The sequence below is a fragment of the Mixophyes fleayi genome, chromosome 5 (assembly GCF_038048845.1).
Source record: "Mixophyes fleayi isolate aMixFle1 chromosome 5, aMixFle1.hap1, whole genome shotgun sequence".
NCBI lineage: Eukaryota > Metazoa > Chordata > Amphibia > Anura > Limnodynastidae > Mixophyes > Mixophyes fleayi.
In genome coordinates, this window is record NC_134406.1 from 49,143,487 (window position 1) to 49,168,377 (window position 24,891).

The window sequence follows — 24,891 nt, forward strand, 5'->3', positions numbered from 1 at the left end:
TCTCCCGGAATGTCTGGAAGAACTCCCAAAAATTCGGGAGTTTCCTGGACATTCTGGAAGAGTAGGCAACTATGCCTTAAAGTGATAATACAACAAATTTTAATGTAATTTTATTGTTATTGCAAATCCCAGCAAGTGTTGTTTCATGTACTTTCTATCTCTTCTAAATAGTAAAAACAGATCATAAAACATGTTTGTGAAGTAAATTAAAATTTAAGATGATTCTGAGTTATACTATGTATTACAAGACATAGCTGCATCAGCTATTAAATTGAATGTATTTGTTTGGATATTTGCAGAACACAAGGTGGGGTTCATGTCCATAGTGACAAGCTGAGAGTAACTTCACCAGTGTTAATGTGGGTTAAGGTAAGAATGTATTTCTGATATCATGTTTCCATACTTAGATGTTATGTTGCCTGCACTGTCACGTTTACCACTGTAGAATACGTTTTAAATGCAGTTCATGAGCACATTTGAAGAGAGACACAGGATGGAGATGAACACTGTATAATTGTATGTCTATGTTATAACACATATAAAAAGAACACCGCGCTCCTCTTCCCCACTGCATGCTGGGAGATGCTGTTCTCTGCCTGCAGTGGAGGTATCTAAAGTGCATGTCCGGGCTGCTTGGGTCACCGGCACTAAATGTAATAAAAGATAATAACTAATAATAGCCGCTTGCACCAAAATACTGCAAAACAAGATAAGATCATTCTCATCACTGACACCCTCTGATCATCTGCGTCCTTCTGCATACGTGATAGGACCGGATGCTTAGCTGTATGTTATGTGCTCCTAATGATACCCTGTCCCCTTCTCTTTCATTTATTTTATGTAGTAAGCTGATTATAACCTGCATTTCTTTTTTCCGGTCCCCCAACCCTCACCTCCAGTAATCAGTGAACAGAAGTGTAAAAAGCAAGTCTCCTATGTATAGATAAAAAGATGAACACTGAATGTAACAGTCACATAACCAGTGTAGTAGTAATGTTACAAAAGCGTTGCCACACAACATAGCGCTAATGCTCCACCAGTCCCCATATGTTGTGCAGATACCTCACCTTACCATCCCACTATGACTTTTATCCAGGGGTTGGCGGAGCTGCGGGGCATTTGCTCCCTCAGGCTGGTCCCATAATGGGGTGCTTTGGCTGGCTCACTGGGCCACAAGCTTTTATCCCACATAAAGGCACTTAAGTCTAGAGAGACTCCATCAGTTCCCCACCACACATCACCCTTTCCTCCTCCCCACACCAAACTTCTGCTCTCTTCCACAGACTCTCCCTCCACTTCCTATTCCTATGCCTATTTCGCCACCTTCCACACCTGGCAGTACTCCCGCCAGGAGGTGTCAGCACTAAGCTCCGTCCCTCTCATAATCCCCTAAAATCCTGCATCAGTAGCTGGCAGTGGTCTATGTTCCACTAACATTGATATACACACTACATTAACAATACGAAAACACACACATGACAAGATAGGCACAAATTCTACTACATCCCTCTTCTGTTTATTACACCACAGACCTTCATTATCAGAAACGTATAAGTGAACCATCTGCTCTGCAAAGCACCCTTTCTGCAATGGGTAAAAACCATTCATCTATAATGATTTGTCACTGTGCATCTATTAAGCTATTTTGTCAATAGCTGTATCATGACATGTAACATTCACGGCGCTTCAGTTATTTCATACTTACCTACTTTCCCGAAGCTCTTTCCGGGAGAGGGGCGTGACTGGGGGGCGGGGCGCGGCCAAACGCGTCACTTAACCCCAGCCCTGCGACGAAAGTTGTCGCGGGGCCAAAATGACGCGATTCACCGCGAATCGCGTCATTTAGTGGTGGCAGTAGCTCTCCCGGGAGTCTGTGAGACTGACCCGAATTTTGGGAGTCTCCCGGACATACCGGGAGAGTTGGCAAGTATGAGTTATTCTGCCTCACTGCCCCCACCTAATTCACCCACCACCACCACCACCTCCAAACTAGTATGCTGTGGGCAATGGCTGCCTTACTTTATACAGTACTATACTATAGCAGAAACTAGTCTTTTAATCTGCTGCATGAAGTATACACAATTAACAAATGCCATGAAGATAATGCAATATAATGATCTATTAAAATACATTTATATAGATTGACTACTTTGTTGTAGGTAACAATTACATAAATAGTCTCTGAACACATAGGCATACAAACTACCTCTAACTTTACAAAGCAATAGTTTATAGATCTAATAGCCATCATACATTAAACTTGCTATTAGTTTGCTCTACATAATGGATGAATGTTTTAATCTGTTAAATTCCTGTAGCTGTTAATGGGTATTAATAGGATAATACAACCATATATTAACTGTATCCTCTACCAAATAATGTCTATATTTACGTGCAGGCACTGGACTGTATCTTGGATAGAATGAAGTCTTCTGGGTTCAACATTTCCAAAGTCAAAGCGTTGTCGGGTTCTGGCCAGGTAAATGCAGCCATGCTATGTTTGTCAGTGAGGAGCTGAGATCAGCCGCTTTATGTCTGGTCCAATTGAACTTAGTCACAATATAATTGAGGACTGACCAGATGAATACTACAATTTCATTACCATGGAGTGGTTGGTACGCTGCCACAGAGCAGCCAGATGGATTTAGACATTTAGGAAAGCAAAGCAAAAAAAAGAGTAACTTTGCACCTTGGCAAAACCATGTTGCATTGGAGGGGCAGGTAAATTTAAAATGTGGGGACAGATTTATAGTTGGAGTAGGGCATGTCCTAGATCAAGTTTAAATTTCAGTGTAAAAATAAAGCTGTCACTCCAGATGGTGCTAGGGCTGATTCGATTTGTCCTAAGTGCCGGGCTACGCCTGCTATGTTTTGGTATCCGCTATGGAACTGTCCTGTATTGGGAGATTTCTGGTTAAAAGTGGTGGAGGGAATATACAAATTGAGATTCCTCTACTGTTTCTTAGGACGTCTGTTTGGTATGAGGGTGAACTTGTTGCTGGTTAGAAATGTAACTCACTATGTTCTTAGTCTTCTTGCTCTGGCCAAGGTTATTATCGCTAGATTGTGGATGGCTTGCGACGGCCCTAATTTCAATGCCTGGGTGACTTTAGTTAATGAAGCCGTGGGACATGAGCGATTTACTTACCAATCCATAAACACTGTGCCGAAATACTGTAAAGTTTGGTCATGATGGGCTAAGTCAAGATATGCTATACGGTCCCTAGCAGCTGATTTTGATCCTGACTAGAGCCCCTCTCACCCACCCTCTAGTTCACACTCCCCTTATCATTCCACTCTTACTGCCTATTTATTTCATCCTTAGTTTCACTGATTGGGCAGAGGTTACTATAATTACTATTATCATTACTATGTTGGTATCTTAATAATTATTGTTTACTGTACAGCATTGGGAGTGAACAGACTGGAACCTTTTATCTCTAATTCACATATATTCTTAATGCTAGGCTATTGACTCAGAAACATATGAGCATGTTATCTTGTACTAACTACTCTGTAAACGCTATTTGTATTGGAACTACAATTAATTTTCTTTGTATGTAATGTTTTAGTTTATGTACTGACAAAAAATGAATACAAATATTTTATTTAAAAATAAAAAATAAAGCTATCAAGTATCTGTGTGCTACATGAAAACACAGCCAGTAATGAAAATATGTGCAAAATAATAAACTCATTTGTACCCCTTGCATTGTAACATGGTTTGTCTAGGAGAAAATGTACTCTTTTTTTGCCTCTCCTTAATGAATTAAGCCCTTAATGTCAACGACTGAGCTAATGAATGAGCTTATACTGTCCAGTACCATGCACTGGCCACAGGTGGTAATCGGTATTCCAGGCATCGGGATACTGACAACAAGTATAACTACAAAAAAACCACAAACACATTCATAACGATATAATTAAAAACCACCCTTACCTTTAAAGTGACGGCGGAGATTAATGAAAATAGTGGTATGCGACCGTGGCTATATCCGAACCTGCTGAATGCCGCAGCCTGATTTTGACGTCACTGAAGACGCCGACAGCTATTTCAACAGGTATCTTAATCGTTGGGGTTAGGGTTCGTCGGGAACTTGCCTCACATCAAAATCACCCGCCGCCATCCATCATGTTTGGATTTAGCAGCAGTCGCATTCCACTGCATTCTGTAATCTCCCCAGTCGCTTTATAGGTAAGGCTGCATTTTAATTATATCGTTATTAATCTATTCATATTTTTCTTGTAGATATACTGGGTGTTGGTATCCACAACATCGGATTACCGTACCCCACCCTTGGCCACAATGTGGCAAGATTGAGTAGTCATATGGATACATCATTTTATATATCAGTGACTGATATCATTAATTTGGTCATCATGATGTTGATTAACAGATGTGACTGCAACCATTTTATATAAGGTACTAGCCGTATATATTATTTTTTTGCACCAATGCCAGTTTGAAAATGAATTGTTACCAGTTGTAATGTTATCACTGCCGTAGGGTGTAGGACTGGAGGGTGACAGCATCGGAATAATGTGCGACTGGTCCCGTTCATTAAATCTGAATGTATTCTTTAGCCAGCAATTAATGAACATTGTATATTGTCATTGTTAAATTGAACCTATCAGTGCAGCTCTAAGAACAGACATGAACAGCACAGGCTAAACGTGTAATGTGCAGAGATCGATTACTCGGAGAATTAAGTTTGTATTTAAACAAGTTAATCTCAAGCACATTAAACATTTTAAAGGCATTGGAATGCAACAGTAATCACCAAGTAGATGTATTTTAATGCATGTTAAAGTAATTGAGGATAAACCATTAATAGAGATTTCAACATTTGTGCATCAATATCACTCTTATATGTTAGACTGTACATCAATCCATAACAGTTACCTTATTTATTGAGTTCTGGGAATATTACATTATGTTTTTCTTTTTTACATAACTTGTTACAGCAACACGGCAGTGTCTATTGGAAAGAAGGGTTCAGAGCAGTTTTAAATCATTTACCAGCTGAGCTCCCTCTACATGTAGCATTGCAGGTTAGTTGTTCTATGCTGCGTTAGAAGTAATGATACTAATTTACTTTAATAAATTTTAATTAATTCATGAAAGTATTTCTTTTTCCAGTCTTGTTTCTCTGTCAGTGACAGCCCTGTCTGGATGGACTCCAGTACAAGTGCTGAGTGCGATCACCTTGAAAAATCTGTTGGAGGGCCACAAGTGCTAGCTAATATTACTGGATCGCGGGCGTATGAGGTAAGGATTTAGCAGAGATAGTTAATTATAGCAGAAAGCGCATATCAGGAATATTTTAAATGCAGTTGATTTAACATGATGTAATTGATGTAATTGGGACAATATAAAAATATTGAACTCCAAAAATATGTTGAACCTATGAACCCTCGTTTCATATAGAAACACACACAGTGGTGGAAGTTTAGAAGTGGCGGTAATGAAAATGTAAGCAGCACGGTGGCTTAGTGGTTAGCACTTCTGCCTCACAGCACTGGGATCATGAGTTCAATTCCCGACCATGGCTTTATCTGTGTGGAGTTTGTATGTTCTCCCCGTGTTTGCGTGGGTTTCCTCCCACAATCCAAAAACATACTAGTAGGTTAATTGGCTGCTATCAGATTGACCCTAGTCTGTCTGTGTGTGTGTATGTATGTTAGGGGATTTAGACTGTAAGCTCCAATGGGGCAGGGACTGATGTGAGTGAGTTCTCTGTACAGGGCTGCGAAATAAGTGGCGCTATATAAATAAATGGTGATGATGAAATATGATCGTTTGACAATGAAGGCAGCAAGAGAGGTAACGGTAGAGGGGCTTTCCAATGAGCCCTGTCATGGTAAATTCAAGCGGCAGGACATTTTTTGTTGCTGTGTAATGCGGCAATACCAAATAATTCTCCCTACCGTCCACTGCCCACCTATGGTAATAAAACAATTACAGACAGAGAGGTAAGAGGGGCCTGCACACAAGCTTACAACTCATAGAACGTAGTTATTCTCAACACATCAAAAAAGTGTAAGACCCTTATTATGTGTCTTTGATACGTTATGTAAGACTCCATTGAGTTGAACTGACATACCTCACAACTCTTTAAGTTTGGGTATCGGGACAATGTGCGGAGGAGCAGAGAGCCCCCTTTCTCCACCCCACAGATTTGAAAAGTGGAGATGTTGCCTATAGCAACCAATCAGATTCTAGTTATTATTTTGTAGAATGTACTAAATAAATGACAAATAGAATCTGATTGGTTGCTATAGACAACATCTCCACTTTTCAAACCCGCAAGAAACTCGCAGCTTGATACATTATTCCCACGGGTGAAATTCAATTGGCTTCGTTACTGTCAAAAGTAATGTGGCCGGCACACCGTTACTGAAAATGGTTAAATTTAATACTCTGAGCCGCAAGCAAAAATCCAGCTTTGAAATTACTGTTCTAATGGTAATAATGTGCACTATTACCGTATTAACGGTAATAGAGCATAGGCCGTGTTACTTACAGCAGTAACGCGGCCAATTGAATCCCCCCGCAGAGTCTAACAGTTCCAAGAGTAAATACCAAGAATAGGATTTAAAGACAAACAAATAGAATGGCTGCAGGTTGACTCACATTTTGAAGTCTCGTTATGTATTTCCTTGCCATTTTATTTGTTCAAATACTGGTGGCAAATAATGACAATATGCATCACTAATGTACTTAACGATTTGAGATATGTCTCAAATCTTTTATTTTTAATTCAGAGTTTATAAAGGGAAAGAACAGATAGTGGTAGTCTTTATTTCTTCTCTTAAAACTGGTTGACACTATATATATATATATATATAAAATAATCTAAAAAGGAATTATATGTTATATAACAGTGATACAATTTGTATTACTTGCAATTACAAAAATGAAATTTGCTTAGTTTTTGTAAATGAGTAGATCAAAGATTGCCACCTAGTGGTCACATGTAGATAATTCTTAGAAAATATGAGAGCTTGTGATTGACAACATAAAGAAAATCTGAAAATATGGCTTTGCTTTGGATTACCTAAATTTTTGTAGCATTGATTTGGTTTTAGTAGCATGTATATTTCCACTTGTATTAAGTAATGGAAATATCCCAAGCCCCTTCTGTATGTACAGCAAAAAACTATATGCAATCTACTTACATCTAACGCACTTTTAGAGGAGCTGTTAATTATTTTCTTAATTATAGACATTGGACTTTTTAAGTGTACATTGTTTGTATAATATTGCCTGTGTCATTGCTTCTGTTATAGTGCAAAGTTTAATAAAAAATACAGTTTAAAAAATAAATAAGAGTAAATATCTGAAGATAACATTGGGAGACATTTATGTAAACTCCTGCAAAAGATAAAAGGTGGTGCTGCCTATAGTAGTCTATCAGATGTTTGCTTTCTTTGTAAGCGGCATCGAATCTGCATGTGCTTTGGGCAAGACCATGTTACACTTTACGCCAGTTTTCATAAATGTCTCAAAGACAGCTGCCTGATAAACCTGCTCATGTATGCATTAAAGGTAAAGTGACAGTATTGTATAATTATGCAGAAATCACATTTTTAAGGAGCACCTCATTTATATGTTAAAATTCACCTGAGCTGCTCTTTCCCCGTAGCGAAGCCCCTAGAACTTCATGCTGAATCAGATTTTACCAGTTACTGGATATTCAGCTAATTAAAAGTGTTAACCAGCCAAATATCGCTGCTCAACGCGAGCGTGACCCCCATGGACTATGCCGGTGCTGTTCAATGGCAGCGTTAGTGACCCGGGAAAAATTGTTTCAGCATGCAGTTCCCATAGCTGCGCTAAGGGCAAAAATCAGCTCAGTTAAACCTTCACACTTAACTGGGAATTACTCTTTTTTAATTTACATTTACTTATTTCTTTTGATACAGCAGTCTGTCAGGAAAGTTTTAGCTGCTTACTGTTTGCAGTTGTAACCCCCTGTCACTGTGTATCCTCCTGGGGTACATTGATGGGTTATGCACCACCTTGCTTGCGCTTTCCTCTGCCCTGGCTAGCTTTTGGTTGCGGGCATAAGTGACTACAGGGTCCCGGCTCATTTGGGTCTTACAACAATGTCTGTAAGTGTCTGTTACACTGGTGATGTAACTTGTTGGTGCAGTATAATAAAAGTCACAATAAGTTGGGCACCAGACTGTTTCTATATTGCAAAATAGAAACTCTGTATTTGCACTCCTCCTTCACTCCAGCACATTCGTAACCAGTTGCTGTGAGCAAGTAAATATCTTTATATATACATATCCTGTCTCCTCCTGCACAGTTCTTAATGGCTACATGGACAGAATATTAATAGGACAGTCAGATTTAAAATGGTGGCTAGATCACTTTCATCTCTCTCCTTAGTGTTCACTAACCCCTCTCGAGTGGAGGTAATATCTCCATTTATTTGGCTCTGGCACTATCTCTGGTGTACTTTCAGCCCTGCTCCCACCTCCTCTGCATGGGGAACATCTCTCTTGTTTGGTTGATGTTTCAGTCTTACATATACCGTGGTCTCTCTAGTCTGGTGCTGTCTCTCTTGAGATGTCACACTCAGTATTTGGATGTTGTCTTTCTCAGTTATACTGTTATATTCCAAGGTAATGTGGTAAATTCCCTACTGAGCTCTTCTCTCTATCATACGCCACATTCTGAGATAATTTTGCCTTAAAATCTGTCCCATTTCACTCATATTCTGTCTGTCAGGATGTACTTTGGCCCCTCGTGGCTGCAGGCCATGGAACGCTCCCAAACTTGCAAAGGGGGATCCCGGAACCTCCTCCTCCTCTGCGTCCCGGGTCCCTGGCTGTCACTCTCTCACCGCACATGTTCTGATCCTCTGGGCCTAGTGCATAATAACACCGGAAGGGGCATTACACTGTTAAAAGTAAAATTAAACCGTAGATAGACTATGAAAAATAGCAAATGTGCAGTGCTGAGACACAGAATACACCACTAATCCTTAAGAAAACCACAAAATAATAACATTATAAATGAATAATATATAACATAATATTTATTGTCACTATAAAAACATTGCATTCACTAACAAACCTCACACTGGTGCACCAGATGTATAAAGAATAACAAATATTAATATCTGAATTTCCGTGCTGTATCAGAAAATGAATTGGGTTTTCATCATCCTCATGTCGGTATGTTTCAAATGACAATCTCCATTGATAAGTTTAACGCACAAAGTCTTGTAAGCAAATCTTAGCTTTGGACAATAATATGTGTTACTTTTCACATATATACTGTGCAATAAAGATCAATTGGCAATCTGTCCCGTGATGTTAATTGACAGATTGGGCAGATTACCAATTGGTGTTTCTTACCGTGTACGGGGTTGTTCTCATACACAGTGAGCACACAAGGACGGAGGTCTGAATCCATCCAATCCTCTTCAATAACAGAAATAGAGCATCCCGCCTGGTGTATCCCAACCAAGTATATCTGGGGACCTGGTCAAAATGAGGGGATATTTAAGAGAGGATTAATATTAAACTGCAGTTTTTGATAGCTCTCTCCCGCTATAAATGTGTATATATGTGTAACATATATATATATATATATATATATATATATATATATACATACATATATCTCCTGGTCAATTATGTTTTCTGACAATTTATTCTGCAATCATTTTCAGCGTTTTACAGGTAATCAAATTGCAAAGATTTATAAACAGAAACCTAAAGAATACTTAGAAACGGAGGTAAGTTGACCTCCCTTTTATGTGTATTTGTTATGTAAACCGAGTGTCTCAATTTTGTACAGTGCTGCTGAATATTACTGTTGTGTAAAAACATTTCATTATAATACAAGTAATCAAGCTATTGTAATGGGTGTTCCTTGAGAGGGAATATATAAAATATATAAGATTTTTGTGTAATCTGAATTACATTACTTTTCAGTTTACAATCAGGTTTATTCTGGAGCTTTGTTTCTCAAATCCTGTCCACTAACAGTGCATGTTTTCTATATCTCCTAACTTGAGCCCGGGTGTATACAAAAAGGTATTTAGAATGATATCACTTATGATTCTGTCAGAAGACCTGGAAAACTTGCACTGTTAGCGGTCACTAAAGGACTAGATTTGAGAAACACTTTTATAGGGTAAAAAAAAATAAACACTCAATAAATTCCCAATAGGATAAATAACTTGTATAAGAAATTAAATAACATAATGATAATAAATAGCAGTAATTAATTTGCAGGATTAATATAAACCAAAAATTAGGATAAACGTGACCAGTTTTTTGGGGGAGAAAAATTGAAACGTCTATTTAATAAAAGGGTTCATACTAAAGAGGTAGGACACTGGACTTTGATGTCACGTTTGCACAGTGCACCTCAAAAGATTTTCTCCCCCCTCTCCACGTATCAGGACAAATTTCCAGGTTGGCTATCTTGAGAGCAGAAAGAGACATTGAAGTGCGCTTGGCAGACCAGTGATTGGCACTGGTGTTAAATGAAGGCGGTTTGCGGTGCGCATCGGGCGCGCTTCTTACAGGACTTAAATGGAAACAATTTCCTAACGTACATTCAAATTTACTGCAGCTCATAGGAAACAATCAGATACATTCTTTCATTAGTCCCTCTCAAAGTGACTTACTGATTGGTTGCTATGGGCTACTGCACATTTGCACCTATGTTAACAGATCATCCTCTTGATTAAATATAAAACGGTGTGGTAAGAGTTCTCAAAGGACTGCATTAATGTATGAACACAAAAAGAAAGTGCGGGTTTTTTTTTTGGTTTTTTTTTTAAAGCCTGGGAACGTGCAATCAAAAACCCAATGTGCCCAAAAAAGGTGCAAAACCATAAAAAAGTGCACAAGGGGTGCGGTACTGGCCCTTCCTTTAAAAAGAAAGGGCCCTGGTCCCCGACCCCCGGAACCAAAAAGGACTCTTAGGGGGCAAGGGTCTTCAGACCCCCTTCCCTGCGAGGCTAGGGGGGTCCCTTTAGCTCCTGGGCTTTACCCAGGGCTCAACAACTAGTCCACCCCCTAAGGGGAGGACCTACGTGGGTGTTCAGGGGGGCAGGAGCCTCAGGGCCGCACAACCCCCCCTAGATCTTCTCGTTGACAGGAGCCCAAAAGGCCCTACCCGCACCCAATAAAATCCGGAAACTGTGACATAAAAGTGACAGTGACAAACGTGAAAAAAATAAATAAGTGCTGAGTGGGTACGGCCCTAGCCTAATGGCTGGGCTTGGTATAAAAATGTTCTCGCCCAGCCATAAGGCCGGGGCAAAGGATAGCGAGTGCTTAAAAGAAAGTGGTCAAAAGTGTGTGGGTGCCAACATAATCACGTGTTTTAAGGTCCTTGACCAGTGATTTATGACAAAAAGACAGTGCGTTAGTTGACTTGCAGATATCCAAACAGAGACAGTATTGGTATGAGAGACTGGTGCCACACAAGCATGTACTGAAGCTGTCATAGTGACACGCTGCAGTGAATGGGGAGCATGGACCACCTGCCACATGGGCAGAACTTCAGAGCAAGTCAGCTGCTGAAGTACTATGTGTCGTGGTTTAACAGCTGAAGCTCTCTGAGACTCCAACTGCAGCCACCGTCTTTGCACAGACCCCATTTGCATGATCCTGGCTATGGGAGTACTCACTTCCTGCCATATGTAATATAATTGGCTGTGGGAGTGTAAGTCTTGTTGGCTGGAATACCACAAGTAACCCAGTCATGTGAAGGGGGTGTGGGATGAGGAGAGGATTATTACATACATATCATAAGGAAACCAGTGACATTTACGAATAAATGTCTCTGTCTTAAATAATAACCGTCCCTGTGACACAAGCCTCCTCCAGACAGAAAATACTATGTTCACTGGGGGAAAAATAATGTACATATTTACAAGTGCTCTGATTCTCATTGTGAAGGAAGCACAGTCTGGTACCACATACAAATTCATCAATTAAGATTGTCAGGAGACTACAGTAATCACGTTTGTGTTATAGGGGTGTAAATTTCGGACCTTACAATTGGAAGGAGAAAGTTGCTGAAGAGTGCGCTAATGATATTTTGAGCATTATTTGGTCATTTTAATGGCTTGTCCAAGCCTGATAGGGAGTTAACTAAATTGGATGTAGACAACGTAGTAATCATTGTCGCTATCGATTCATATATGACCCAGTCATTTTGACCATTAATATTGAAAATATGTGGTCCATTCTTAAGGATCTTTGATCTCTATGTGATAATGAGTGGTTCAGTCACATTGAAAGTCTTAAAATTTAGCAAAGAAATATTCTTCATGCAAGCTAATGTGCATTAGGAGATAAATCTCATAACCTGTCCTAAATATATGTCATGCTCAGTCCCTAAATCAGTAGCCTTTGACATGCGAATTCTTTATTTAACATACACATGGTGTCTATGATTAAATACATTTCCCTAGAATCTTTATTATGCATTTCTCTCAAAAATAAAATTCAAATACTAGGAATTTTAATTTAGTTTGCAGAAATTCATTCCATACGTATAGTTTACTTGACTCCCTTTTAACTTTTGTTTATGTGACTTTTCTCTTTTAGAAAGTGCTTATATAAGACATTTTCTTTTTTTCTCAGAGGATTTCATTAGTCAGCAGTTTTGCAGCATCGCTGTTTATCGGGGATTGTGCGCCAATTGATTACAGTGACGGTAAATGGCTTTTTGTTCTTTTATATGTAGCCAGAAAATGACAATGTTATTATTGCCTAGTGTGCTTGTATATATACTTATGTCAAAATTCACTTACAAAAGAATTAGGCAGAGGTGCCCAGGGGAGGGCTGGCAGACTTTAGCCTGGGGAAGGGGGGAAGCACACAGCACTGGCCCGTAACTAGCGGCCCATCTTTAAAGGGTGGTTTTCGGTACAATATATATTTTATCTATATAAAAAGAGGCTATTTTAGTGTTGCTTAAACCAGAGTTACTTTATTTTTATAAATGATAAATCTTAAATAATGGAAACAAATAATGCAATAAAAAACAAACCCCACTTTATATTGCATTTTATTTTCTATGTTCCTTCTCCCATTTTTTTATTTTTTTTTACACATATCTGGCTGATTATAATGGGGCTTAAATCATATAATAAATAGACCTCATTTTCCGCCAACCAGCGTCACATTCAATGAATAGGTCCCAAACCACCCCAGCATTAAATTAAAGGTCCAATCACCCCATCTTAACTTCATTGGCCCCACTATGAAATTAAATTGCCCCACCATCACCCCACAAATAAAATAGCACCCATAATTACCCCCACCTACACTCCATCATTAAATTAACACCCCCTTCCCTCACACATTATATCAATATACTGACACACACACACACACACACACACACACACACACACACACACACACTCACACACACTATATATTAATATACCGGCCCCTCACTCACATACACTATACTGGCCCCTCACTCACACACACAACATACTGGCCCCTCACTCACACACAAAATATACTGGCCCCTCACTCACACACACAATATACTGGCCCCTCACAAACACACACATACACACACACACACACACTCACACACACACACTATACTGGCCCCTCATTCACACACAAAATATACTGGCCTAGTAGATCTGATAAGTTGTCTGGGGATTATATTTAGCATTGATACTGAAATGTAGCTAAATGCAACAATCTAAGTCACAAAGGTAGTTATTAAAAATATATATCAGTGATAAAATATGTTTAATCCCTAAAGTAAGGCAGCATTTCTTACAATTGAGTGTGTGTCCCTGAATAGAATTTATGCAGCTATCACTGAGTTATACCCATCGGACATGTCATCCTTTCTTATATGACACAGTGTTCAGATCTTCTAAATCTTTCAGTGCTGAAATAATCACATGACTACAAATATGTTTTTTAATAAGGACCGTAACTCTTTTTCTTTACAGGTTCTGGGATGAATTTATTAGATATTCATGACAAGACTTGGAATGAGAAGTGTCTAAATGCATGTGCACCTCACCTTAAAGAGAAGCTGGGGTCCGTTGTTCCATCCTGCTCAGTACTGGTGAGTGTAGACATTCATCTTATATACCTGGAAACAGATAGCGGAAAAGTGCTATATTTTATCTATATTGAGTCATCTATTTAGGCAGGCATTGACCTTTAAATAGGTAAAGCTGACCCATGACCTTGATGGAATTCAGAGTGACAGTGCCCCAAATATTAAATCCTTTTTATGCAAATTCTGTTAAGTATGGAATAAATATAGTTTGAATCATAATGTGCATATTATAAGTAAAGAGACAGTGTATTAATGATAAAATTGCATTTTTTTATTTTTTTAGCCCCTGGAAATGATCTCCATGTCAGGATTCAGCAAAATGCCAAACTACATACTGGATTCAGTGCATGAATAGTTTAGAGGCCTAAACCAACATCTGACACTACAATAAAATTTAAATTAATGCCCTCTACATTTTAATTGGGGACTAAACACTACCCTGTCTTGATCACTCCACCATGTATATACATGCTCCTCAGGCATAACATGCATATATATACAATCAAGAAATTCAATCTAATTCATACACTTTAAAATGTCTTTGTACCATTTTCTTATATCATTGTTGCTGTCCATGATGCACTCTAGTCTTTAACTTTAAAATGAACCTTTTATGTAGACACAGTGGTGAAAGCCATATTGTGTTCTGAACCAATATACACAAGATTGTAGTATATCAATGCACTAAGAACCAATGAAATCACTGAAATACCAGTATTTCTGAAATATGATCATTATTCGTGAGGCAGAAATGTATTTCTCCAAATGTTCAGTGAAATATTGCATGTTTGTATATATCAGCGTGGATGGTTGAGTGTTGATGATATTCCAGTATTGTGTGCGGTGCGTTTAAAGAGAACATTTCACCTCTGAGGTACATTAAACTATGTACTTAGCTAATCTGTCAGAACAGTCAGATGTTTTACACACTTAGGGGTATATTTACTAAACTACAGGTTTGAAAAAGTAGAGATGTTGCCTATAGCAACCAATCAGATTCTAGCAGTCAATTTGTAGAATGTACTAAATAAATGATAACTAGAATCTGATTGGTTGCTATAGGCAACACCTCCACTTTTTCAAAACCCACAGTTTAGTAAATATACCCGTTAATATCTTATTCTAGTTATTATTGAAAATGAATGTTAATGTGATGGTATAATGTCTACAGCTGTTGGTGCATTTCTTTCCTCCTGTAGGGGCCTGTGTCCACATATTATGTCCAACGCTACGGATTTAGCCATGATTGCTGTGTTATTGCTTTCACAGGAGATAACCCAGGTGAGGCGGTGTACAACTGTATGTATTTTACCAAAAGACTATAAAACAACTACGATTGTCTTTCAACAGAAGTCCAGAAAGGGTTTGATGTTGTGCAGTTAACATTAGAAATTCCACCAAATTCCAAGTTACGGTGTATTAAGACATATTGTCCTACATTGAGTTTTAAAGTACATTTTAATGATTATGCTTTCCAAATCTGGGTAAAATATATATTATTAAATACAACAACATTCAGAAATTCGTACCAGTAATGGAGGTACCCATTTTATGGGCTGAATCGATATTCATGAGAATGGACTTTTTAAAAGTGTCCGTACCTCCAGTGATATCACGTTACTGGTGTGAACATATGTTTATACTAACAATAAACAGTAATAATTATAGTTGGCAGATTAGATTGGGCATTTAGTGTATATCAGCTATCAACATTCTATGTTACCTCGTCGTAGTGAATTTCTAGGTTATATTGTCAAGAATATTGGTTGGGCCTAACAAATGTCTGCTTGCGCTGTGTATATGTGCTGGGTACACTGTTGTCAATCCTTTAACTTGTGCCTGCAAATTAACTGTTACCCCACCGCACCCCCTGGCTGCTAAATGGCAAAAAGTCACTAGGAGTTGGCTCATGTCTTAACTCTGCTTATCTATTATAATCAACATCATTTAGAAAGAGCCCCACTTAACTGCCTTTTCATGGAGTTCTTTAAAGGGACTGGCTGTAAGCTTCCATAAATTAGATTCTGGTGATGTTGGAAAAAAATGTTTTGGCAAAATATTAAAAACAGCACATTATTTAGTTTGAATAAGAATATTTAATCTCCTTTTATATGAAAATATACCCTATTTTAGGTAGGGTCTTAGGTGAGTAATGAAACTTGACCTATTTTCTATATCCCACAGAATTATAAACCAACATTAATATATATATACTGTATATATATATATATATATATATATATATATGCTGTAGAGAACAGAAACACTGTTCAGACCTTGCTCAGAATGCTCTGCAATAATTTTATGGAAGTACATTCCATGCCTCTGACTGCGATCAATAAGTAAATTCCATTGATAATAGCACTGAGAAGAATAGCAGTGCATGTTGCAACACTTTTATTTTATATCCTTTATCTGTTTATATATCACGAAGGAAAGACTACAAAGGCTGCCAACCTCACAATTCACCTATTATGTTTACAATATTGCCAATATTAACACCATTACACTGTAAGGTTTGTGTAATAATAAAACCTGATTAACATGTCTAGACAAATCTGAACATGATTTATTCTTTACCCAGCATCCTTGGCTGGAATGAGGCTAGAAGAAGGAGATATAGCGGTAAGTGTGTTAGTGGTTAATAATGTGTTTATTGAGTCTTTCTGATGGTTACTTCCCTATTTATGGTGCTTATACATATGCAACTGAGTGCGTCCTGTTGTTCTTGCATTAGCTTGCACTTGCAATAAATACCCATCTGTTAAATTTATATTTGTTTATCTGCAGAGATTTGTTTCTTACAGTGGTAAAGAGTTATGTGGTACCCTTAAAATTAACCCATCACTTGCCCAAGCTTGAAACTTCATCATGCATCACACTATAAATCCATTAGAACAGAGCTGTGCGACTGGCAGTCTCGGAACTGGAAACAACATTCAGTGGTTTTCATACCACTCAAAATGACAAATGGAAACTCGGATCACTTTCGGGAGTACCACTGACCTGCCCAGGCCGTGCACAGATCCCCCCAGGCAATGCCTAACTCCTTAATAGAGCCATAGCTGACTGTAGCACTACCCACAGATTCTTAGGTCACACAACCATTTGCAGTGTAACTGGTCTCTTCCCGCACAGCAATGGGACAGTTGGCGGGTATGCTTTTTTTTGTGGACCCCCCACTGTCCCACCAAACCCTAACCCACTTTGCTGCATGATTACTTATTTTTTTTTAAATAGTATTCAGCCCATGAGCACATAATTATAATATATACACAGCCTCTCCATGCAAATTAATGGACAGAACTGCATTAGTGTCTCCAAGATCTGTTCGGCAACTTTAATGAGAGTGGTAATATTCTTATTAAATGTTTCAGAGTTGCATTACAACAGGATGGAGAGAGGGTCACAGGTCTAATATTAAGACTAATAATAAACTATGAAAAAGCCCTGGAATATAATAGTTTTTTTTACCCTGTAATGAATCCAGTGATTAATGGATATGGAACATACCACTGACCTCAGTCCCTGAGCTGTCACAATACTTACCTCCTCCAACCCCCACACAAGTCTTGTTTTGTTTGTAGAGATGTTTCACGTACTTCTCTGTAGGCGAATGCAGGTTTTGGGTTTTTTTTATAGACGGATAGAAATAAGATTATGGGTAGAGGTTATATGTGTTACTCTTTAATGAGATTCATTATTTAGATTTTATTAAATGCTAAACTGACATTTATGGAACATTGAAGGAGAAAAATGATAAAGATACATAATGCATTTCCTCTGAGTACATCCAGGAGCAGGGGTTGGGAGTGCTGTGTTAATAAAGGCTAACCCCTTCTCTGCCAGTGTTTAACTCGCTCATGCTCTGTTCTTATAACAACCAGTTAAATCCAAATAAAAATACCTATATTTCCAAAAATGTCAAATGCTGGAAAGATTTACAGTTACAGTTATATACCATGAGGCGTCCCAGATCCATGGCCTACTAAGAACACACTATAATGTAAAACAGACATTAGCACACGTGGTAAAAAGAAATCCTCTGAGGAACATGTTAACGAAATATGTTAAACTTTATTATCAAGTATAACACTTCATAAAAATTTACTCTTCTAAGCAATATAGTAGTAGTACTAAGACTGTTTATTTTTAAACAGGATAAACAAACTTAAGGTCTAAGTCTAAGTTGTCCTGCATCAGGGACAAGTTACATTCACTTTTATATCCAGTAATTTGAACTACATCGCACAACTAATAAATCATTTTAACATTTTAATGGCAAAAAGTATAAAACAATCTAACAGTTAACACATTTTAGAAACAAGTACATTTATTGTAAAATATTGAGTTCAATCTTAATTTCAACTGTGATCGTTTAGTTTATTTGCTTATTTGAGGAGGGGGTGTTATTCCAACTATTTGTGACTTGAGCCTCTAGCGTGACTATGCTATGGGGTCTATTTAAGAAGCGGTGAAGAACCAAAATGCTGGCAAAAGGCTCTATGATCACTTTTCGTTATTTAAGAAATGGTTAACACGGGAGAAATCAGAGATTCTCAGGCCTCATCCAAATTAACTGAGCTCACCGCTATCCCCATAGACTTCTATGGCAACAGCAGCGCTAGTTAATTTATTAAGCCGTAAGCAGCAAAGTAAGGACCTCTCAGGATGGCGTCACTGGTATTGTACAATGGGATCCAGCTGAAGCTTCTCCGCATACGCATATCATTTCCTCCATTCGCTGGCAGCGATATATAGCAGAAGAGGGGGTTCTTCACCAGCATCGTAAATTACAGCAGTGTTTCATTACGCACGCCGTGATTTGCAGTGATGCATATTGATTGTCATTGTATGTTATTAAAAAATAGACCCCTTTATCTTGTATTAGTTTTGGTAAAATATAACCTCTATGCTTTACATGTCTTATACAATATGGTTACTGACAGGACATTCTCATGTTTCCATCGATCTTCCCGTTTATTATTTTGTAGATGAATATTGAGTTTTGTTTTTTATATTATACCGATAATCTATGCCAGTTTATGTCCTTATACAGAGTACAGTGGTGAGTATTATTATATCTACAGTTCAGAACAAATCTTGTAAGAGGTTTACTATTAGTTTCACAGATACACAGTTGTCCTAATTATGTACTTAGTATATTTGTGTCTTATTCTTGGGCCTAATTCATTAAAGATCTTAACTTGAGAAACTTCTTATTTCAGTCTCCTGGACAAAACCATGTTACAATGCAAGGGGTGCAAATTAATATTTTGTTTTGCACATAAGTTAAACACTGTTTTTTGATGTAGCACACAAATACTTGATAACACTAAAATTTAAAGTTGATATTTGTGTGCTACATGAAAAAACAGTCAGTGTTTAACTTATGTGCAAAACAAAATACTAATTTGCACCCCTTGCATTGTAACATGGTTTTGTCCAGGAGACTGAAATAAGAAGTTTCTCAAGTTAAGATCCTTAATGAATCAGGCCCCTAGTCTTCATATTGTTATATTTTTTTCTGGAACAGGTCAGCCTCGGCACAAGTGACACTCTATTCCTTTGGATACAACAGCCCACCCCTGCTTTGGAGGGGCACATATTCATCAACCCAGTGCATTCTCAAGACTATATGGCTTTACTCTGGTGAGAGAATATACATATGGAACTCATTCAGATTTACACATTCTGATCATTCATTTCTAGCATGCAGGAAGCTTATTGAACTGTGCATTGTAGCTCACTTAGTTTCAGCCTATTTAGCACTGCTAGGCAACAGTAATTCATAACATTCCATAGTCAGTAATAATAATTCATACTAATTCATAAACTGAATGAAGTGGTTGAATGAAGACAGATGAATTTTGTGTCAAATCATGTAAATCTATGTCAAGCAACATTGACATTGTTCAATATTCAAAATTTCCTGAACTAGGAAGTTCTGCTGCTAAAATTGTTTAATAGTGCAGACTACATATACGGCTTCACTGTGTAATCTTACTAATTATCTTACTAATTATGTAAAATAAAATAAAAAAATCATACCACAAAATAAAGGCAGCATGGTTGATTAAATGGAATGTGTGATGTATATTGGGTAGAAAGCAGTATGTATAGCGCTAACTGAGCACTGTTTAATAAAGTATTGATTGCTACATAGCTACCAAGTGGCTTGGAGATAAAAGTTAATTAATTTGATAGACAGTGCATAGTTTTCTAAGTTGTATTAGTAATGACTTCTTTCCAATTATATTATATTGTAGAACATCCAAATTTTAATTGCTGGCTTGTTCCTGCTTGTACTTTGATGTGTGCATTGCATGCATTGTGTCTGTGTACAGGGTATGTACAACCACCGTACAAATAGAAGTAGCAATTGGTTCACATTGAGTAATGTTGTCTTAAATGAGAAGGTCAAGTACCTCAATATTGTCAACCCCAGCAACCAATCAGGTTTTTGTTTTCAAAAACTGATTTGCATTAATCTTTTCATTTTGGTTTCTTAAGCTGGGTACACACTACAGAATTTTCCACCAACTTTTTATGCCGATCGATTTTACATGCAATCGATGGTCCGATCGCTCGGTCCATGGACTGCATACACACTAGCCTTGTTTAGGACGATAAAGGGAAGAGCGGACGTCCCTTTAGCCACTTTTTACAGCCATGTTGTCGTGAGCAATGACTGTAATTTTGTACTCACTGTTGTGGATTGGTCGGAAGTTTATACACACTACACAGCGGAAACGAGATTGGAACGAAAATATTAAACGGTACGACCAACCAAATGAGGTGACAATCGTCCATTTGGGCAGACTTTCGACCATCGTGTCACTGCACACACTGACCCGACTTTTGAACGAGCGGTCGTATGTCGGCTGATTTGGCCGATTATTGGATGAAAACTGTGTAGTGTGTACCTAGCTTAAGGTAATGTGACACTGTTCACCATCCCTGTTTTGTGTATCTTGTCACCTTCATACATCTTTACTATACTGGTTTGTACATGACATCTTGCAACTTTGACTAAATGCATATCTCTTTCCTGCTGGTTTCAGGAGTCATTGGCAGTGCCCTTGGATATGACATAGCTTAGTTGCTTTGTGATCTAGCTATAAACCTAAAAAGGGGTGACAGTTTTCTTTGTACAGGTTGTAGGTAAATTAATTATTACAGATAATGTGGTTATTAATTATAGGGTTTAATCTGCTGTGGAATCATTTACTTATTCCAGTTTTAGGATATCTCACTATGACACACGCTAAGCATATTTATTTTCCATTTGGTTTGGATAGAACTCTAGGGGGCGTATTCAATTGTTAGCGTTAACGCTAACAAACGAGCGCTCGAAAAATCTTACCGTTTATACGGTAATATTGCGCACGAAAAGCGTTAATAGGGTAGTTTACTCGCAGAAATTCAGCTCGCCGCTCCGGGAGTAATTACCGTATTAACGGTAAGATTTTTCGAGCGCTCGTTTGTTAGCGTTAACGCTAACAATTGAATACGCCCCCCTAGATGTAACTACAACAATAAATATTATGTATAACTATGATTAAATAAGAACATAAATTCTCCCAGAAATGAAATTCTAATCCTGTAGCGATCATCTGGTTTCCAGTGGATCATATGGCATGATCCAATTATTTGTGTGTTACTATCACAATATCACAGGTACATCTCTTTGCTTTATGGGACTCTAGAGACAGATGCAATTTTTGGAACCGTTTTCTTTTGGAGGCAAAATGAGGTCAACATTTCATTACGAGGGATGAGAATTGTGCGGTAAAACTATTTTATGCCACCTTAATGGTCTTTGTTTGCTTCCTAGCTTTAAAAATGGTTCCCTGATGAGAGAGAAAATCAGAGATGAATGTTCATCCGGCTCCTGGGAAGAGTTTTCTAAAATGTTAAGATCAACCCCCTCTGGGAACAGTGGTCACATAGGTATGGATATAAATACTGATGCACATCACACTGTCCAGTATTAGCTGGTCTAATGCAAAAGTGACACAATGTATAACATGAAGTAAAAGCACAGGTAATAAGTAGACATACATTCACTATATAAAAGGACTCATGCAGTGGTAGCCATTTTCCATTAATCTGTTATTAACATTATTTGTTGTTGTTGTTGTTATTATTATTAACTTTTATTTAAAGGGCGCCACATATGGTCCGCAGCCCCGTACACAGGACAAACAACTGGACAGTACATGGTATAACAGAACAATACAGTAAACAAATAACTGTTCAATAACACTTCAACTTTCACATTTATCTCTATATATCTGTCTATGTAATAATAATGAATAGGAAGTGTATACATCTGCATGATGTAATATAAATACATTCACTTTGCACACTGGACTGCAAAAGGCAAATAACTTCTTTATTAGATTGATGTTTTAGCAATGTGCAAGTTTCATTTGTAAAGATCACATACTGCGAAGCATAAATACTAATCTTGTGTACCACATATACAACCATATATATATATATATATATATATATATATATATATATATATATATATATATATATATATATATATATATATTTAGGGTGTTGGCATATATGTGAAAAATAAAAAGCCTTCTATGTGTTACTCTTGATACCTCCACCGAGCACCTGTGCCCTCATGTTCCATATTCCATTTCTCGTGGCTGTGCTTACCACACTTGGTCAATTCCCACTCTTGGGAAATGTGCTTATATGTCATCAGGTTATTATATTAATCATTAGGGTTATGATAGTTCAAGAGGTCTGCCCAATTCTTTTTTGCTTAGATCTAGTTCTATCCAGCTGATTAACGGGAAGTACCTCTGCCACACAGAAACTCCTACTTATTAGCATGCATTTACATGTACCGCATGGTTCATTCTGTAATTACCTTATCAATATTACCCTATATCTGGTGCATTTTGCACACATAAGTAAGAAAGGGGTGGATTTATTTGGGATTGGGTGTCACTACCTATCCCTATATAGCAGTTAGAGGTATTGTCACCTACACATCACCACTAGTGCCCAGTGTAATCTAGAAGGCTAGAGGTTTTGAGCCTTAGAAATAAGTTTAAACTACTTTAGAGTAGCTGTGTGATTAAGTCAGCACCTGAATGATGCTAGCAGCAGCTGTGCAATCACCTTCACCGATCACCTCCTCTAGTGCATTATGAATACTTACTAATGTTTTTAATCCTGTAGTAAACTAGATGACCTAAAATTCAGTGGATGAAGAAGGGATGAGCTGCAGGGATTAATGCAAAGTGCATCGGAAGAGGGGTATAATGAAGGTGGTATCTGTCTAGATGTCAACGGCAACTGTCCAATCACCACACACCTCATCTACATAGTGTGAATTTATCCCTGCTACTCCAGCCCTGTAGCCTTCTGCAGCACTCTGAAGTCCAGCGGGTATCAGCAGCTTGCTGCTATAAGTGTGTGCTTATGGGTACACTATCTAGGAAGAGATGTCGGAAGGTGAAATACATTACATATGTCAGCCTTTTTTCCCAGCTATTTCCTATCCTTAGGGAGTGCTGTCATACCTTGATTGTTGAATATTTATTTGTATGTATGAAATTTAATATAATTGCAATTTTTCGCTGGAAATTAATAAATAATTCTTCTTGTTATAGTTGTAATATTTATTATTTTTCTTTCAGTGTTATTCGTTTATGGTGTGCAGTACCATTTTTTATCCTCCAGATGTCACAGTGTTGCCATAGTTCTTTATAGATATTGTTCATCAGATGGATGGTTCAATATCTTCATATACAGCACTGAGAACTGTGACACCTGTAGAATATAAAATAACAACAAAGTGTTCCACAGCCTTTTTTTCACCAGATTCACTTTTAGAGCATATGTCTTAAAAATGTTTATTTTTTACCATTTAGGTTATTGGAGATGTTGATACTAATATAAGTTTAAATGTTCCTTAGGATTTTATTTTGATGTAATGGAAATCACTCCACAAGCTGTTGGTGTCCATAGGTTCGATGCTGAAAGTCAAAAGGTAACTTTGTAAAGTCAACGTGCAGAAGGATCCCCAGTTTGCATTGACACTCACACTTTGGGCTAACACAACATAGATCCACACCTTGCACAGACTCCTATACCTATATTTTACACTTACAAGGACTTTAGGGGCAAACACAGGATTTTAGAGGGGGGTTTCCATGCTATGCTGCCAGAGTGGGCATGACCATCATACAATTGGCGTGCTTCTAATTGTAGGTGGTGCATGCCCCATGTGTTTCACATAGGTGTGTGCAGTATATTTCATTAAGGTGTGCACCCAGGAAAACCTAGAGAAGGATACTCTGCGCTGTATCTCACCGCTGGAGAGTCATGTCTACCACCACTTAGTATCATATTGTGCCATACAGTAGTGCCCCCAATTCATACTATGCCAAACAGTAGTACTGCCAATTCATATTATGCCCCACAGTAGCACCCCCAATTCATACTATGCCCCACAGTAGTGCCTACAATTCATACTATGTCCCACAGTTGCACTCCCAATTCATACTATGCCCCACAGTAGCGCCCACAATTCATACTATGTCCTAAGGTTGTGCCCCAAGTTCATATTATGCCCCACAGTAGTGCCCCCAGTTCATGCTATGCCCCACAGTAGTGCCCCCAGTTCATGCTATGCCCCACAGTAGTGCCCCAAGTTCATACTATGCCCCACAGTAGTGCCCCAAGTTCATACTATGCCTCACAGTAGTGCCCCAAGCTCATACTATGCCCCACAGTAGTGCCCCAAGTTCATACTATGCCTCACAGTA

The 24,891-nt window shown here is 38.1% G+C and overlaps 1 protein-coding gene across 3 annotated transcripts in view; it reads left to right on the plus strand.

The window, feature by feature from the left end:
* The window catches only part of XYLB (xylulokinase), a 147,213-nt gene that overhangs the window by 27,348 nt on the left and 94,974 nt on the right, over positions 1-24,891 (plus strand). For 2 of the 3 annotated variants that reach the window (XM_075212161.1, XM_075212159.1), the window contains 12 exons: positions 300-369; positions 2,399-2,479; positions 4,966-5,052; positions 5,141-5,269; positions 9,690-9,755; positions 12,628-12,700; positions 13,971-14,089; positions 15,286-15,367; positions 16,671-16,711; positions 19,623-19,738; positions 21,924-22,039; positions 24,040-24,113. In XM_075212161.1, the coding sequence (XP_075068262.1) occupies positions 300-369; positions 2,399-2,479; positions 4,966-5,052; positions 5,141-5,269; positions 9,690-9,755; positions 12,628-12,700; positions 13,971-14,089; positions 15,286-15,367; positions 16,671-16,711; positions 19,623-19,738; positions 21,924-22,039; positions 24,040-24,113 (1,054 nt within the window). The remainder of the gene's footprint in view (positions 1-299; positions 370-2,398; positions 2,480-4,965; positions 5,053-5,140; positions 5,270-9,689; positions 9,756-12,627; positions 12,701-13,970; positions 14,090-15,285; positions 15,368-16,670; positions 16,712-19,622; positions 19,739-21,923; positions 22,040-24,039; positions 24,114-24,891) is intronic. The other variant, XM_075212160.1, reaches the window with a different exon arrangement.